The 19,314-nt window shown below is 33.1% G+C and overlaps 5 protein-coding genes across 5 annotated transcripts in view; 3 read left to right on the forward strand and 2 right to left on the reverse strand.

Annotated features, from left to right (window-relative positions):
• Positions 1-2,398, reverse strand: part of LOTGIDRAFT_209446 (hypothetical protein) — a gene marked incomplete at its 3' end in the record, with an annotated part of 11,510 nt that extends 9,112 nt beyond the window's left edge. The window contains exons 1-4 of the mRNA XM_009057284.1: positions 2,324-2,398; positions 1,716-1,734; positions 879-911; positions 140-186 (exon numbers count right to left, since the gene is read on the reverse strand). Of these exons, the coding sequence (XP_009055532.1) occupies positions 140-186; positions 879-911; positions 1,716-1,734; positions 2,324-2,392 (168 nt within the window). The 5' untranslated portion in view covers positions 2,393-2,398. The remainder of the gene's footprint in view (positions 1-139; positions 187-878; positions 912-1,715; positions 1,735-2,323) is intronic.
• Positions 2,399-4,518: 2,120 nt separating this feature from the next.
• Positions 4,519-7,662, forward strand: LOTGIDRAFT_153387 (hypothetical protein; the record flags this gene model as incomplete). Its single annotated transcript, XM_009057285.1, has 7 exons — positions 4,519-4,682; positions 5,048-5,073; positions 5,282-5,347; positions 5,527-5,647; positions 6,462-6,601; positions 6,882-6,983; positions 7,526-7,662. 7 exons carry the CDS (start codon positions 4,519-4,521, stop codon positions 7,660-7,662), a joined length of 756 nt encoding a protein of 251 aa, XP_009055533.1.
• A 6,147-nt stretch (positions 7,663-13,809) lies between these two features.
• On the forward strand, positions 13,810-14,265 carry LOTGIDRAFT_153388 (hypothetical protein; the record flags this gene model as incomplete). The annotated part of the gene is made up of 1 exon (XM_009057286.1): positions 13,810-14,265. One exon carries the CDS (start codon positions 13,810-13,812, stop codon positions 14,263-14,265), a length of 456 nt encoding a protein of 151 aa, XP_009055534.1.
• A 119-nt stretch (positions 14,266-14,384) lies between these two features.
• LOTGIDRAFT_105049 (hypothetical protein) lies at positions 14,385-15,101 on the forward strand (the record flags this gene model as incomplete). The annotated part of the gene is made up of 1 exon (XM_009057287.1): positions 14,385-15,101. One exon carries the CDS (start codon positions 14,385-14,387, stop codon positions 15,099-15,101), a length of 717 nt encoding a protein of 238 aa, XP_009055535.1.
• Positions 15,102-16,638: 1,537 nt separating this feature from the next.
• On the reverse strand, positions 16,639-18,177 carry LOTGIDRAFT_153390 (hypothetical protein; the record flags this gene model as incomplete). Its single annotated transcript, XM_009057288.1, has 2 exons — positions 16,639-17,506; positions 17,672-18,177. The coding sequence occupies 2 exons, from the start codon at positions 18,175-18,177 to the stop codon at positions 16,639-16,641; spliced, it is 1,374 nt and encodes a 457-aa protein (XP_009055536.1).
• Positions 18,178-19,314: the final 1,137 nt, after the last annotated feature.

A 19,314-nucleotide genomic window follows, 5' to 3' on the forward strand; every position in this document is an offset into this window, starting at 1 on the left:
GGTTTAAGGAGTTACGAGACCTTCCTAGAATTCATTCTAGAACTGTCAATATGAAATATTATCTGATATGTCAATAGTATTTCTTCTAGCAGTGATGTAATTTGTGGTAACTATAAATTCTTTATTGTTATAAACTTACATTTGGGTCTTCTCCTTCTCTGAGTTCAATATCTCCTTCAAATAATCCTTAAAAAGAGAAACAAATTCTGGCACAGGAGGGAACGAATTTATTTATTTGCAAGCTCATCTATATACCGTAACAGTTTAAGCATTACATGCAGTGCTGTAATCTATGTCTATTATATGTTCCATAGAGTTCGATAGAGAATTCAAAAGTGTTTGAATTAAATTTCGCAATAATTAGATCGTATTTGTCTCTATCGAGGTCCTCAATAATATCTTCTTCCGTAATAGTCAGTTTATCGGGGTTATGTCACTCATTCATGATCTGACAACATACACCTATAAATTACGTTCTGTTTATGCATAGGATAAACTGTACAGAGAATTTGATTGGGTTATTTGCATGTATTCGTGGTAACTTGTGTCTACATATCATGGTTTATGTAAAATTACCCAAAACAAAATATCGAATACGAAAAATATAACTGGGAGCTTATTCATCTGATTTTATTCAAGTAAATACATAAAATACTTTTTTACGTTCAAGGAGGAATGCATTTTCATTGTGCAAAAGTATGATTATAAAGCATTAACTGTGTATTTTGAAATATAAACACCGTTATGTGCACCATTAGCCCAAATGGTCATCCCTGAAAGTTTTGTTGACGCTCTGCAACAGATTTCTGGAAAGTGTCAAGGATTTCCGATTGCATTTGGGCAATTGCCCGTAAACAAATTGCTGATACAGCCTTTACCTGGATTTTCTTCTGGGTAATCTTCGTCAAATTCTGAAACATACGTAATTAATGTGATGTGAGTTACATTTGAAAAAATACAAAGACATTCATAATGTCGATCTGAGAGGTCTAAAGCTCCTTGATGTCCATGGATCAACTCAACAACACTGCTCAATAATGTACCAAGGGACGTAACTCGATTGTTTACCGAATTGTGCTCTCCTTTTTTTTTTTTGCTACAAATCAAATCACTGCTTATGGTCTTGTCTTAAGATCAACTCAACCTTAATTTTTTCTGGTTCCAATTCAAACAGTAGAGACGTGTTCCTATGACAAATGATTCACAGTATTATAGTTAGCGACATCATCATTTTTGCCCAGTTAGATGCGAGTAATTCTGAACAGACCGTGACTATAAGTATGAGAAGGTGACGACTATTAACATCAATCAGTGTCAATCATAGTGAATGTAACTCAGTTGATAAGACTATAACGACGATTGGATACAGAATAATTTATCCAATGAGATTTCGGTGTGGACATTCATTGTTACTAATATGTTCAAAATTGCGCCAAACTCTCTTCTTTTGGGTAATCATTGAAGTGAATAAGTTCCTGTCGACGATAAAGAAATTTTTCTCTGAAATCGATGGACGTGTTTTGGCAATTTTGTTTAATTGCATGTTTAAGAAACTATCGCCTTCATGGCTTCTATATAGTGGAAGGTTTTCAATATTTTCTAAATCATGGCAATGAGTTCAAAAATGCAAATTTGTGGCTTTGTTGCCAAGCCGCCAATCAGTAACACTTCTTTCGTTCGCCTTCAATATTATTGATATTTTAAAAAAGATTTACCTGTGTCAGTCCTTTCAGTCTGAAAATTTAAAATCAATATTTATACAAAGTTGGTAATACTTTGACCATGTATATCTACCAGCATTAAACAAGATTGCCGGTTATCAAACATAATAGAGATGTGTAGTGCTGCTCGTTTGTTTGATCGGGTTTGTTCCCATATGACCCCTAATCTATTCACATTTTCCGTCGATATTTGTTTGCCCCTTTTCCTTTTCGCCCAATTTAGAGGCGAGAATGTTTTATAGAGGCGAATTGGAACGGGGCGACATGGAACGAGACCTCGGAATTGATCCATACATTATTATTTCGTAAGTCTGAATTGGCCTTTTTGGATAATAAGTGATAATAGTGATAATTATATTTAAAACCATCAAGTGCATTGATAGAAGTGGGCTTTCAGTATGTTATTTATAAATGAGAGTGTCTGAATTTGTATTCCGAAACATTGTTCAGATCGTAAACAAGCCTTTCTTGTGTATATTTAGAAATTGTACACCTATAGTTGGCAACAAGAAACAATTATTTCAATCCTTTAAAACTGACGGGTGTATTTTCCTATTTAGCAACAATAATAATGAACTTAGCAAATTGATAGAATTTCTTACTGTATTTTGGTTGATTGGAATAGAATAGGTTAATCCCATGAAAACCCACAAGAACCAAACTGGCTTCATGTTTCATTTAAAACCACTACTATTTGAAAACCTTATCGCGAGGACCTTTCTTGTGTAAGATAAGAATTAGATAATTGTCGAGGGAACACAGTGACCTATCTACCATATAACCTACTGGCATATATTCGTTAAACGGGCATGATATAACTGAACACAATTATATGGGAGGGGCATTGTTTTTTTTTGTACGTCGAAAATATTTTTTTTTTGCCCATGAAAACTATACATCAAAATTTAGAAAAATATTTCCCTTAACGTATGTGAAAGTTTGAACTAAAACATCCAGCCGATAATTTTTAAACGCCGAAACTATTTAAAATGTTAAAGTAAACTTTTTAAGTTTGTCATTGTTTTTGGTAGGCCTATGTGCAAGAAAACTACTGTACGAATTAGAAAAAATAAACGCCTAATTGGACAGAAAGTCAACTAATAATTTCGAGCCATTATAAAGACAAAGACCAAAACTTCTTAATTAACAATTAGTCCTCTCAACTTTAATTAACCATGCCTAGCATATTTCATAAAATATTTTCAGGTGAAATTACGAAGTTTTTGATAATGAAAATTTTGCATACTGCCACTTAAAATTGGCATGTCAACATCATTCGTCAAGAGCAACGTTGTACTGTTTTTATGATTCCTTCTTTTCGTCCGGAAAATGTTCTACATTATCAACTATATAATTTGAGGAAATCAAGAAGACAGTTGCACACCATAATCTACATCTTCACGATGTCAAGCTATTTCAAATTGCGTCACATTCTTTGACGGCAAAACGAATTCAGCCAATGAAAGCCCTCGGCAGAAAGACTAAACAATTTGACTGCGCGTGTAATCGGGGGCTATGGTTGACTGTATTCTTTAGCGTATAATCCTATTAAATCTGACATACCACAAAGGTGGCTTTTGCAGTCAAGGTTGAAGACGCAGTTCGTATATCGCTTGACATTGTGAAGATGCATAATCTAGTTGGACAACTATCTCCAAATGCAAATAATTATCACACTGTAATTAAGTTGTATACATATAGGCCTATATTTATTTTGGGTGGGGGGGGGGGGGGGGGGGTGTTGAAAGTGAAGGTGGGGAGGATGTTTAAGCCTCACCAAGAAGATCTGATTAAGGATTTTCAGATGTCCTTGAATTGAGTTTACGACTATATGTGATGTTAATATGCAAATATTAGTCAAATTTTTAGTTCAGCCATTTCGTTTCATGTATAACGTGAGTTCGTTTTTTTTTTACCAAGTGACATGCGCATGACAGTGTTGTTCTCACCACTTCCGGTTGATATTTGTTTATCGTGAAAATAATAAAATTTGTTTTAAAAGAGGTAATTATGATAAAAATCAATGATATCGTGTGGGCAATGTTCTTATTCTTAAAGTCTTCATTGATCTTGACACAAGATGATACCATCTATCAAATCATTAGATTTTGAATGCGAAATCCAATTTGTTTATATTGTGTCAAACATGGCTACGTGGAGAAATATCGTCTTATTATTTTGTGTCTAATTATTCAGTTTCAATCTTTTTCTCGACAATCTTCAAAGGTGGTGTGTTTGCTTGAAGGGACACACTGAATATTTGTACTAATTGGCTTAGAGATGAGAATTACACTTATATTGAGCTTTGAAATTGAATTGAATTTTTACTCTCATTTCATTAATATTCAAATTAATATTTTCCAACTGTATGCCTTTTGTCTTAGAATGTCTTGGGGTTCATTGAATTTACATTTGAAATATACGCACTTCCCTCACTGCATATTCCTGTGAAATGGACCCAAAAGAAATTCATATAAAAATGTCTGAAAATACAATTCAGGAAACAGTGTAGCCCTAGAGTAAATTTAGTGGGCAACATTTAGTTGATAATTAATAGTTAGATCTAGATGTAGTTCTTACTGATAACGGAAATGACGACAAAGTAGGCTACATTTTTTTATGACCCTTTATGTTTTGAGGACATTGAAAGAAACTTTAATAAGGCACATGACTTTAGCTTATAAATTTGCTTTAATAGTTCCAGCTAAACTATTCAATTTTAGGAGGAGACTTAAATATCAAGATGTCAAAATATGGGAAAATGTCCCCTCCAGTTTCACCTACCAGTTCATCTATAATGTCACCACTATCACAGAATGGAAGTAGTTCAAAACATGATGCCAGGCTCACAGCCACATCCAAACGACAAAAATATTTTAAAAGACTTCTGAAGTTTAAACAGATGGACTTTGAATATGCCTTTTGGCAAATGATTTATCTGTTTGTATCGCCACAAAAAGTGTAAGTATTACTGATGTAGAATCTCCAAATGATTTTTTTTTATCTCATAAGCTATTATTATGTACTTTAACAATGTTATCAAATTCTTATTATTTTCAATACAGCTCTAGCGAGATATTTCATAAGCTTACTCTTTACTGTCTACGGCTTTATTTCACTCATTTTAGATCTAATCACATTTATTTTTTTATTTATTATTGGTAAGTCAATCCATTAATTGTTATTTCTGTGTTCTTGAGAGTTTAACTACTAGTTGTGTACTGACATACACTTTTAGCAAGAGTTGATAGTTTGAATTATTTTCAGAATAACTTTACTATTCTTTGTTTAGAGTTTAATACATCTTCTCTGTTCTTCTATTTCAGATACAGAAATTTTCAGTACCGGAAACGTAAGTTACTCTTGTTGTATAACTATTAAAAGGTACTTTGTAAAATTGTTAGAGAAAATTTGAATTGGAGACTGTAAAGCTGTAGAGACACACATTATTGTTGTTAGGGTAGGGGTATATTTTAATCCCTGCTAAATTGAAACATTTAAGGTTAATACAATAGATCTGTCTTATAAATATTGATGTATTATTGTTTGTCTCATTTTAGATACAAAAGATCAGTGGGCAAGAGATGATCCTGCATTTTTGGTTTTGTTAAGTTTTTGGTTAGTTGGTAAGTAGAAAAAAAAACATGGAGAATATTGGGGATATTTTTATAGCTTTAACACTGCATTTAGGAATAGAAAGCTAACCTATCACTTAATATACAAAGAGTTGTTGATGAAAAAGTTTTACATGTAAATGCATATTATCATCATAAACTAGGTCATTATTTTATTTCACTTTTTTCAGTGTCATCAATTGGCTTTGCTGTTGTATTAAGATTACATTTCTTTGCTTTTGTTAAGTTTATAATTTGGGTTATATTTGTTGACTGTATTGGAGTTGGAATAGTGATTGCTACAATATTATGGTAAATATAAGTTATTTCTACTTCCCACATGGTGCAGAAAAGTAGGACCTAAAATCAATTCATTTCATTTCATTTTCTTCACTAATTGTTCTCTTGGTATGCATCTTTGGAGGACAATGTGCAATATTTGTCAAAAACACAAAATGTTATATTTGTGCAATTGCATATCAAGTGCTGTTATATTTTGTGCAAAAGCTTATATAAGATATCCTCATAGAAATTTATAAAAGATAACAGCACAATTTGCAGATACTTAATCCATAAGTCAAAAGAATATTTTGAAAATTAATAGGAAATATTTACAGATTTTGAAAGTAATATATACAGTCTATATTGATGGTTTGTAACTATAAAATATTATGTAGGTTTATAACCAATAAGTATATGAAATATAGTGAAAGTTTATAACTGTATTACTTTGTAGGTTTATAACCAATAAGTATATGAAATATAATGAAGGTTTATAACTGTAAATATTATATTTGGTAGGTTTGTAACCAATAAGCATAAGAAATATAATGAAGGTTTATAACTGTAAATATTATATTTTGTAGGTTTGTAACCAATAAGTATAAGAAATATAATGAAGGTTTATAACTGTAAATATTATATTTTGTAGGTTTGTAACCAATAAGTATAAGAAATATAATGAAGGTTTATAACTGTAAATATTATATTTTGTAGGTTTGTAACCAATAAGTATAAGAAATATAATGAAGGTTTATAACTGTAAATATTATATTTTGTAGGTTTGTAACCAATAAGTATAAGAAATATAATGAAGGTTTATAACTGTAAATATTATATTTTGTAGGCTAATAACCAATAGATATATGATATCAGCTCCACCAAGAGGACAAGATGTAGAATGGGGATATGCGTTTGATGTTCACCTGAATGCTTTTTTTCCTTTGTTAATGATCTTACATTTATTTCAACTCTTCTTCTTAAACCGTAAGATTTTCATCTTTTGGTCTTCTATCTTCGGGTTTTAAATATTGTTGGTTGATATATGAAAATCAAATAACAAATATTGATAACATTTACTGGATGATTGAAGTTTGTACCCTAGGGAGTAGTTCCATTTCTCCAACCAGTCAAAATATCCAGAATAGCTTACAAGTTTAGTCAAACTGAAGTAAGCTTACATATCTAGGTTGCTGATTATTTTAAGTTTAAGTTCACATGTTGATATTTCTAAATTTTGTTACCATTTTACTTAAATGTATTACAGATTTTATTGCTATAGATGGGTTTTTTCCAAGATTATTTGGTAATTCTTTATGGTTGATAGCATTGGGTTATTATATCTATATCACGTTCCTAGGATACAGTGGTAAGTTGGAAAGATAACCTTTTTATTACACTGAAAGCAGATATTTCAAATAGTTGTAAATTGGATGGATTTTAAATATAAAAGCTATTGTAGTGTAGTGACTTGCTTTGTTCAGGCTACAGTAGTGACTTACTTTGTTCAGGTTACAGTAGTGACTTACTTTCTTCAAGTATAGTAGTGACTTGCTTTGTTGAAGTTTCGTTATTGACTTATACTGTTCTGCAGTGACTTATACTGTTCTGTCTCCTTATAGTAGTCTTTATTATTTACTTCTGATGTTCAAGCTTCAGGAGTGGCTTCACACCTTTGACAATAAAAACACAAAAAAAATTGAGAAAAAGCTTGACTGCTATTCAAATAACTATAATATATTTTATAAAAATATTAAAAAAGGACTTGCATTGTGGTGTTGGATGGCATAGTGTGAAAGTAACAACACGATTCAAGTTCTGTTTTAATATGTCTATATTGCTCTACAGTTGATTATTGAGAACTATTTTAACAGTAAAAATATTATTTTTGTGATATATGTTATATTTCAGCTTTACCATTTCTAAAGAATACCAGGACATTATTATATCCTATAACAGCGCTTTTACTTGTTTATACACTTTCATTGATATTAAACTGGAACTTTAGTCGCGGTCTCAGTAACTTCTATTCCTTTAGAGTCTTATAGTTACAACAGTGTAATTCAAGTATTCTTTCTTTTTAATTGTTATGCTTTGGTTAATACTGAGCACAATTGCGGGGTCTTGATTGGTGTTCTGACCACTAAATTTCTTTTAGATGTGTTATCAATTGATCAGTAGATAAACCTTAATATGTTTTAAAGACTACTGGACTGTGTACCTTCTATTACATTGCATTGCCTTGTTTTTTTAACAATATAACAAAAATATTTCATGTATCACCATTTACACTGACTGAAGAAAATAGTAGCAAACGTTACACATAATTCTGTTGGAAGCGGATTGAAAAAAAACAATGGCCCAATTTGTGCTTTTTATTGTCTACATTTATATTCATTTGCTAACAATGATGGGATATGCATACAATTTTTTTTATTGCTTACTCAACCTTGATATAATCTTAGTGGCATTATAATGAATGCAAACCTCTTAAAAACCCTCTGTAAGAATTTTTCATTAATGATTAATGAACAGAAAATATGAATTTGTAAAATACCTTTCTTTAAAATGCCTCCAAAACAGGGTATGAGTGAAGTAAGCTTTAGGACAGACAAAACTCTTTCTCATTCGTTTGACCAATCGTACCTTAGTCCCAGAAACAGGATATTTTTTTAGCTTAGCCATCAGTAATAGTGTACATAGCTCACCGTTGAAATTTAAGTCTTGGAGAGTTTGAAAGTTAAAAAGATGAGTCTCTATCATAGATAGAAAAGATAATATATAGAAATAGAAAGTAAAATTCCTAGTTTGAGGTGTATTTGAAAGAAATACCGTACATTTCTAGTAACTCTGTAGACTATTAACATGTATTTAAGGGCTAAATCAACCCCCGAAAATGGCGAACTGGTACTTTTAATTTGGTATGAGTAATAGTGGACACATATCTTGCTTGCATTGTTACATTTACTATTCTATTCAATTACTATGATAAATCCCTAAAATCAATCAGACTCTTTGTGGTTTTAGTTTAAATCATTGAGTAAAGTTATGTTCATGCTCTCAACAATCTTTCAGGCAAATTTATAATTGTTTTTGATAAATTTCTGTACCAGTTTGTATTAATGAAAGAGGGTTGTGAGAAAACAGTGAAGCAATTGACCGACTATCAGCTGACCCAACTAATTTTCTGCAACATTAATAATAACCCCGAACTATTATCCATTGTATATTTGTGTATATGAATTATGGTAATTTGTTGATAGTATTTTTTATATAATGTCTTGTTTATATGTACATAGATAACAAATCTATTTATAGAAGTATGTTATGATGGACGCAAACATAAAAAAATAAAAAATAAAGGAAGGATCTGACAAATGTTAGATATTTTTTTATAGCCTGCATTGTTTTATAGACGTGTGTTTACGTATGCTGTCTTGCCTCTGTCTGTCCGTTCGTGATTCCTCAGACAATTGGTTCTTTTGTGATCGAATTACAGGGACCACAGGCGCTGGGCAGAAAATGTACCTTATATTAAGTTATAAATGTTCCAGATATACATAAATAGGCTAGAGAACTTTTTACAATCTCTTTAAAATTTATTTACTGTCTGTTTCTACAGAAATCTGCACTTAAAGGTTACTATTCGTTTACCTTCCAAGATAGCAAACATCTAAAATGCATGCTTCCACGAGAGTTCATATCAGCAAAATTCAACCCATTCAAATTCATGTTATATCATTTTAATAAGCTTCAAAGACAATTATAGAGCAATTAACTAATAAAATATAAATTTATGTAATAAAAAAAATTATGATAAATATTAATGATTTAAATATATAATCCAGGTAAATACAATTTTAAAAAAAGAAATACTTTCTCATTGGCAAGCAAACAGATCTGCACCACTACAGACCAATAGATTGCAATTACGAATGCATATTTTGATGTGGCGTCATAAACAAAAGTTCATGCATGAAGCCCAAATAATCAAGCACTAGTTCTTGGGAGTGTTGAACAAGCCATTTTTCAACCATTGCAACTTACAAACCATGATTAATGTTACCATACATGTACCATAATTATGATGTAATAATATTGGTAACTCTCATGGCAAATAATTGTATTAATGTGGTACAGGAATTTCTGAAAATAATAATTGTTTACTTCTAATTAAAAATGCCATAAAAAAACAGAGTGTGGCACCCATTAGGAGAAAAGTTTTAAATTTGGTGTTCCAGGTACCGTTATAAAAAAGGTTTGAAACCTTCGAGACTTTAACCCGGGTTGATAACTGTACTGCTGTTTTACAAACAGGTTATGAGAAAAGCTTGATCTTAAGTTGTACAGCCGACGTTTACATTCCAGTTTAGAAGAACATTTGATTTGAGTAACGTCTTTAATGTGGAGGTCAAGAAAGTTCGTATTCTGATTCTAGCACTGAAAATAAAATTATTATCCCTTATAATTATCATGACTGTATTATTACCTAAATGGGCATAACAATTGAATATCGTACCGTATCTTCTATATTAGACTGAAACATCTGTCTATAATCCAGCCTCTGATACATATTTCGATAGATGCCAACTCAAATATCGACCAGAGGCTGGATTAGAGACAGATGTTTCGGTCTAGTTCTATATTAGCGTATAAACATTCTATTAACATTACCAGGTCGTTCATTCGAATGTTGGCTTGGATTTTTATCAGATGAGCCTGATATCTGTAGGTAAGCGTGTTCATCTAAAAAAAACAACAATTAACAAGCCATTCTTTGATATTGATGATAATAACAACTTTATTTGGCAGAGACACATCCGTCGTGGTATCTACACATACAATTATGCACTTTTCTGTACTGTTATCATTATCATGGCAGTATACAAAATAATAAATATGAAAATTATGTAAATTAAAATATGCCTTCCAGAATATCAGCCCATTCAGAGGCCATGGAGTCACAGCCGCCCGTAACATCGAACAGGTTCTCCGACCCCACATTGTACCGCATTTTGCAACCTGTCCACACACTGACATAGTCACCAGAACCTTCCCCCGACGGCATAACATCAGAGTAATGCCATGGGCCTCACCCAGTCCGGACTTGAACCCAATACAACACTTGTGGGATGACATCTAAAGACGAGAAAACCAGATCCAACCGCTTCCAAGAAATGCAGCAGAACTCAGGGCAGCTTTCCTGAGAGTCTGGGCGCAGATTCCAATGGCGTCTGTAAATCATCTGTGTCACTCTGTGTACATAATATTCCGGACCGTTATCAACGCACAACTTGGACACCCAGAATCTGGATTTCAGCCTCCATCTGTAAAGATCACGTGACCCACGGGACTCTTTCAACCACACACTGTTCTGTAAAACGTTCACCCCTTCTTCGCCACACTCGTACTCTGCCATTTGCGGTGGAAATGCAGTACCGACTCTCATCTATGAACACATGGATCCTCCACTGCTGATGCCGCCAATGTTGTTGCTGTTGACGATGATGGGGAGTGAGCGCCAAGACGGCGACAAGACAGGTTCTGGAAGGCGAGCCGATTTCGAACTGTATCTGTACTGATTGGTTTCCTAATGGTGTGCCTCTGTGGTATGTCATTCACATTTTGTAAAAGAGATAAACATAAATTTTAAACGTGTATCAGTATATACATTAATTGTAAACATTGATCATCATAACATAACTAACAGCTAAACATTCTAAAAGATATATACATGAATTTTGAACATTGATCACAAAAACTTCCAGGTAAACATTTTCTAGGAGAGATATACATAAATTCTAAATATTGAACATTAAACAGATATACAAGGATGTTACACACTGATCACCATAACTACAGGCTAAACATTCTGTAGAAGAGAAACACCTTTTCTTTAGATTTCTGAAATCATATCATATATGGTTTACGTTGTGTTTTCAATAATTAAGTGTATTATTTGTGTTTTAATAAAAGAAATTATAAAAATGAACAACATGTCCTGATACTACATAAAATCCAACACTGACTTCCATAAAATAATGCAACTAAATGCTCGTATGAATTTCATATATTGTTTGCAAATTTTAGATATAATTTGTGAAATGTTACTATATTCCTAACGTTTTATTGACTATCAAATATTAAAGGGACAGATTCACCATCAGTTGACCAATCATACCATAGTCTCAGAAACGGGATTGTTTTAGTTACGCTAATCAGTAATAGTGTTCACAACTCACAGTCGAAATTTGAGCCTACAAATCCATGCGTGTCCAGAATTATCCGCGTTTGAAAGTTAAAATGACGACAGTAGTATATGTCTTTTCGGATATGACGCATTTCACTTCTGCGCATGCGCAGCTTTTTCAATGCGTCATATACGAAAAGACACAAGTGTTAAAATGTATTATAACACAATCCTCCAAACTGTATTATAACAGACTCCATATAAATTACCCAAACCACAGATCACTAATAATAATACAGTAAAAAATAACCGCATTAAAAATGTCTTTAATTTTAAAACACGAACAAAAAAAATTCGAAGGAGACGGTTTCTTCTCTGCGCTAACATCTCTCATCCCCAAAGTGGCCAATTTTGTCTCAAACAACAAGTCCCTCATTTCGCAAGCTCTTGGATCTGTGGCAAAAGCAGGAGTAAATATAAGCGATGCAGTGAAAAAATCTAACGAACTTAAAGAACTACAGCTAATAAGAGAACTAAGAAACAAGAGACTAGAACGACAAGCCTTTGAAAAACAAGGAAAAGGGTTTAAAATCATTGGATAAAAATGGCAAGCAAAAATTACAGATTGGATCCAATCTTTCAATTGTATGATCCGATTCAATATTCGTTCAACAAGAAGAAAGAGGATTACGTAATCATCTCACCATCGGTAGGGACAAAGACCCAAATAAACGACGGAGGAAGAGTTACCTTTTTAAATTAATTCGTTGTCCAATTGGTTGCTGCTTTCCGATGCCCATTTCCGATGCGATTTCAAAATCAAAGACGCCACTCAGAATCGAATTCCACAAACCAACACGACTTTAGAAAACAACTTCTTTCCGTCTTTATTCAGCGAAATGGTTTTGGAAGCTGGTTCAAATCCGATAGAGACCATAAAACACCCCGGCGAGTTTGACACAATGTTGAAAACGGTTCTCTATCCCAAAAACTACGATTCAGTTTCGGGATGGATTCCCGATGTCGGTGACGGAGAAGTTTTAAAAGAACCGGTCAGAACTGTAGCAAATGACGCAGACCTTGCTAGGATAAGGGTAGTCGCTAGAAACACACTGGAAAGAGTGACTCGCGGAGTAAATCACGGATTTGAAAAACGAGCGCTTCAATACAACAATGTCGTCGAGAACAACAGATGGGGTAATTACGTAAATTGGAAGTTGTATCCTTTATTTGGTCTCTTGGAACACAGAAAGGTTTCCATAGGTTTACCGTATAAAATTCATTTGCAAAGAGAAATTAACGACAACAAGATATTCTTTGGTGAAAACAACTCTGACGCAAAATTGGAAATAACGAATATCCAACTTTACATACCAGTAATCACTCCTTCCGTAGAAGTCGAAACGAGAATATTCAACTCTTTAACCAAAGACATCGAAATTGCTTTTCTTCGTCGTAACACGGTAGGTAGCATGACTTTAACGGGAGAATCCACCACGTGGCCAATTACCAACACCGTCAAACCAGCGAGGTATCTAATGGTAGGTTTCAAAAACTTGCCAGACTCTCAGACAAACAACAACAACATTTTCAGAGTGGCATTGAACCATACTCAAGATCCCATCATTCGCAAAGTTCAAGTCAGATTGAACAACGATAATTATCCCAATCAACCTTTGACAATTGATCCTTCCAAAAAAGATTACAACGAATTGTACAGAAACTATAAAAACATGTGCGAATTGTTTGGAAATACGCCTCAGTTTGAATACACAGATTTTTCACTCAATCATCCAATCTTTTGTTTCGATCTGTCAGCTCATCAAGAAGATCTTTTCAAAACAGGGGTGAACATAAATATTCACATCGATAAAACACAAGGAGATGTGACCGGCTACTGTTTATTGCTGGAAGAAGCAAAACATTTGATTAAAATATCAGATAGAAGAATGATAAGAATTGAATAAAAAAACACCCTTTAAAAAAGAAACCAGAAACTTTAATTATGAAAATAATAGAAGCTATGGAAACGAATTCGCCGACTCTAATAACTTACAACGGTAAAAAAGTGCATATAACCCAAAAGATTATCGATAAATACAAACATTGTAAAGTCAGAGACGATATAGACTTAGAAAGAATTGATGAGAATTTAACTAAAAAAGGTGGATTTTTACCTTTCTTACCTTTAATCTTTGCTGGTTTAACTGCAGCTGGTGCAGCTACTGGAGGAATATCTGCCGCAGTCAAAGCTGCCAACGCAAATAAAGCAGCTGCAGTAAAAGAAGCTGAAGAACGTAGACACAATTTGGCAATGGAAAGAGAAGCACGAGGAGGTTCGGGAATAGGAGATATATTAGGGACGGTTAAAGAATTCGGACAAAGATTTGGCGAAGAAACCAAGAAAACCGTTAAAGAGGGATTATGCAAATTAATAGATAAATCGACACCGGAGAAATGAAGGTCAAACACAAGGGCGACGCCATATTTTTTAAAAACATACGTTCGGGCGAGGGAATCTTCCTTTCAAAGTATAAAGGCAACGGGGTGATTTTTGGTACGAAAATGTAATAAATAAAAATGGGCAAGAAATTTAATCATTCGGAAATATTTCCTAATAACCCAATGCTCATGTGTATATGCGGTAGTTCCGGTTCTGGGAAAACTCATCTCACTTTTAACATGTTGCCAACACCAAACCTTTTAGATTTCGATTCTCTGTATATCTACACAACAACACCAGAGCAATCGTATTATCAATTCCTCAAAGCTTTGGAATATTTACCAAAGAAAGATGTTCAAGACCTATTTCAATATTACGAAGAAAACGAAGAAGTGGAAATAAAAGATATCATAGATAACTACATCGAAGGAAAGAATCCAACGGATATAGAAGTTTTTCTTACGAAAAATGTTAATGATCTAGACTTTTTTAATATTGATAGTAATCGAAAGAACTTAATATTGTTTTACGACTGCGTAGCAAAAAGAAATCAAACTGTTCAACAAGAATTCTTCACCAAAGGAAGACATCACAACTGTCACTGCATATACCAATCCCAATCTTTTTACGGGATGGATTCTATGCTCATTAGAAAAAATGCAAATTGTTTTTTATTATTTGAATTAAACGATAAAGATTTATCTCAAATCATTCAGTCTATAAATCACGGAATGGACAGAGATACATTTAAAAAGGTTTGTAAAGCTCAATGGAGAAACCCAGACGATCATGGATATGTATTTGTAAATACTAGAAAACCTGCGGGAGAAAGAGTTATGATCGATATATGTTAATTTTATTTTTTTAAAAATGACGGATTGGAATAATTTTTTAAAAAGAAATAGACAATATATCAAAGCTAAGAATAAAATAAAGACCCAAGTTGAAAATAACAGATTACAACAACTCGGATTAACGGAAAATCTACAAACTCTATTTCAACCCATATTAAAATCTCAAGAGGATATTAAAAAGAAATTAGCTTTAGAACCCACACCTCCTATAGAACCCAAACCGATTGAATATGGTGGTATTAAGAGATTAGATGATATAAAACGTCTTTTTTCAAACCCTGACCCAGATTTACCAAAGAGCATTTCACCAATCGTTGATAATCAAGGTTTATTGTTTAATGGATTTAGAATAATATTTAGTCCAAATTCCCCTTTATTCAAAATCGACACAAAAGACTTTATATTTAGATTAACGAGAGGGTTAATAGATTTAATGAATGGCAAGGATGTTGAAATTGCCGATTACAAGGATTTAGTTGCATACTCAAAATTTCTACATGCAATAAGAAAGTCAGGACCCGAATCAAGAAGATTGAAAGAAGTTGATTTTTATATAACAAGAGTTATTGAGGAAGAGAAATCAGACGATTATGCAGAAGATTATCCACCAATCATACAAGAAATAGACGAATTCGATGATATGGTGGCATCTGGACAAGGTATAACGTTTTTATCCGACGACAATAAAGAATTGCTTAATAGATTAGAAATAATATTAGCGGCCATGAAAGAAGGTCATCGATCGGACAGACAATACAACGAAGTCAATGCCATATTATAACGGCTTTTGGAGAAAGAAATCATCACTAAAAAAGACTATATAAACGTCATTAAAAATGTCCAATAAAGAACAATTGTTCGTTATCACCTCGAATAAACCAGACATCAAATTGTCTCTAGACTACGAGTATGAACTCGATCGCAATAAACAGTACGAACTGGGATTAAAGTATTTCTCCGTTTACAATTCCATTAGAAACATCAACGAAAAAAACAATCAACTAAAAATATCGACGGATAACGGAGTTACGTTCGAAACCATAAGCTTACTACCGGGGAGCTACGAATACGTAGCCATCAACGATTACCTATCCGAATACGCAGGAAGCGTGAACGGCAAAAACAATATCGAATTCGAAGGTAATCTGAATCTGAACAAAATAAAAATGATCTTGAGAAATAACAGTCAAGTCGATTTCAACGTAGAAAATTCGTTGAATGCGTTACTAGGGTTCGATAAACGAATATACGCGCAATCGACATTGGCGCCGCACAAGGCCAACATCGAGAACGATATCGACGTGATCAACATTCACTGTAGTTTGATCAACGGTGGATTTTTCAACAAGCACAAACGCCAAATCATATACAGCATACCGACTTTTACGGTGCCGATCGGATACAGAATTATAGAGAAACCGTTTCAAACGACCTATTTACCAGTCAATTCTTTCATGATCAAAGATATAAATCTGGAAATCAAAGACGGTAAAAACAGGTTCATAGACTTTGGCAACGAAGAAATTGTCATTCAACTTCATTTAAAACAATCTTCATTCTCTTCTTGATTAGAAAGATAGTCGAAATCATCAAATTCATAGTTTTCGTCAAAACTATACTCATCTTTGTCGTTGTAAGGATACATAATTCCTTCACTGTTTGGTGGTTTTCTTTTAACATTATTCAAATAACTTCGGAAAACTGTAGTTTGTTTATCATTTGGAATAACTACTCCATTGGTGAAACTTTTTTCCCACGGTTTATTAAATTCGTTCGACACATCATGTCCGCTTGCTAACTGAACGTAATCTTCTACACTTATCTTATCATTAGAATAACCTTTAAACGTTTTCTTTTCTTTTAAGACACCATCAGAAGTCAAAACGATGTTGTATTTGACTTTTGGTGCTAAATATAAACCAAATATAATTCCACCGTCACCGTAATCGTTTTTACCTTTGCAATAGTCTTTTTCGGAGACCAAACCAGCTCTGTTTAGTTTTTTCCAATTTTTGGATGAAATGTACAAACTATCGGTGTCGGTATAGTATATTTCGGGTTTATAAAATCCATTTATGATGTGAATGAAATTGTTCATTATTTTTTTACTGTGAGATAAAACGAATGATCCCAAATGACTAGGTGTTAGTCGTGTAGATTTACTATCTTCGGTAGTAATCTCTTTTTCTTCAATTTCCGTTTCAACAATATATTGAGTATCATTAATTTTCTCATAGGTTTTAACGGGTGAATCAAAGTTGGCCTGTAAAGTTGCTTCATTCCATAAATGTCTAGTTGTGAATAAATCTTTCTGAATTGATTTGCCATACAAGGAATTACCTAATAATTTCATGCAGTTACTACCCACGATATTACCTTCTCGTTTATATTTATTTCTTAAATCTCTCAAAATTAAAATATAATCTCTATAGGGTGGAGTTTTAAAATTTTCTTCGTAAACTATACCATCTAATATTCTAATAATTCGTCCATAATTATTACCCGTTTCCTTTTTACCTTCTTTATTCGTGAAAGTGATTTTATCTTTAGCTGGTATCGGTTAGAAGAACATGTTTTTGGGGTAGTCAAACCACACTGTTAAAATAGCTGTTCTAGGTCTGAATTTTTGTTTATTGAACAGCATCACAAACTCTTTTTCTTCTTCTGGTAGAAACGGTCTTCCACTTTCGGCTCTCGGATATTCACTGTCTAAATCCGACATGGCGGAAGCGTATAAACCGTTAGCATCAAATGCCATTAGTTTAGTACATTCTATTTTTTTAAGTCTCGAATGAACCTCCGTTTTGTCTTTTGTGCTTGCGCTGTATTCTTTGAATAAATCAATTATGTTATTACTTTCTGTTTGTGAAATATATTCCTTTAATACGTTACAAATTTCATCCATTTTGTTCGTTTCAAATGATTTTCTATTTGCCGAAACTCTTCCTCCTTTAATAGATCGTCTGATAAAATTTCTTATAAAAGGATTTGTGTGCGAATAAACTTTTTCTATATTTTCTTTTTCGGTATGTTTCGCAACCATTCTAGTAGTTTCATACCATTCTTCTTCCACCATTTCTTTATCGTAATGTTATAAATAATACCAACCCTTTAAAGATAAAGATGGAGCCGTTAGATTATTGGACATATTTTGGTTTACAACTTCTTTCGTGACTTGGTTGTATTTTATCAAACAAGCTCCCAAACAGAGAGTGTCTCTCTTGGCGTAAGGTTCCCATTCGTGTCTCAATTCCTCCCAGTTGTCTCGCGTGTATTTAGCGATATCTACGTCGACAATCTTTCTCAAATTCGCGGGAAGATTGGAAGAATTTCCCCATGCAGCCAAACTAGAGGATTCGTGTTGATAGGAACACGTGAAATTAATATGTTGTAAATAATTACCCTTTATTTCTTTCTGTCTTTTCCATTTTTTCTGTAAATCTTCATCCGTGTATGGATTAGGAAAACATAGAATTCCTCTGGGTGTTTTTAAAAGGCAATGCGTTAGTTTTTTTGCATTTTAAAGCACGATCCAGTTGTCGAATCCACTGCCGTTATGAGAAATTAATATTAATCTCTTTCTATCATATTGAGCTAAATATTTCAACATTTGATCGATGCAATCTGTACCTACAAATATTTCTACTACATTCATTAGTTTATCATAAAATTCTTCTGGAATGGGATCTGTAGGCTTTAAATCTGGAAAGAGATTATTTATTCTGTTTAACATTTTCCTTAGTTTTTCTAAATTAATTAAAGTGCAACAATATGGAATTGCTCTTCGCGTGTCTTTTTCTGAATACGTTTCGTAATCCCAAGCGAATAACGCATCATCGCTCATACTCGAAAGCACGTTTAGTTTGAGGGGTGAAACCTGTGTTACTGCGTTGTCGTCTCTACACGTTTTCCACACCTGTTCGTAATTGTCTTCTATTTCTTGAATTCCCAAACTTTTTTGGCTTCTTCTAATCAAACAGAAATGCGAGTTGTGTAAGTACAAAACCCAATCTAATTCATCGTGAACGTCTCTGGGGTGAAAATGTCTGTTTTTGGGATTATAAATTTGAAACGAAGTGTTAAATTTCTTGTTGAATTCATTCATTCTAGCACAAGTCATCACTCCTTTTCTATTTGCTTTTGAAAACCCGTTGATGTATTCTTGAAATTTACACGTTAAATCTTTGTTCAAAACACGATTGACGCATTTGAT

The sequence above is a fragment of the Lottia gigantea genome (genome assembly GCF_000327385.1).
Source record: "Lottia gigantea unplaced genomic scaffold LOTGIsca_3, whole genome shotgun sequence".
Classification (NCBI taxonomy): Eukaryota; Metazoa; Mollusca; class Gastropoda; family Lottiidae; genus Lottia; species Lottia gigantea.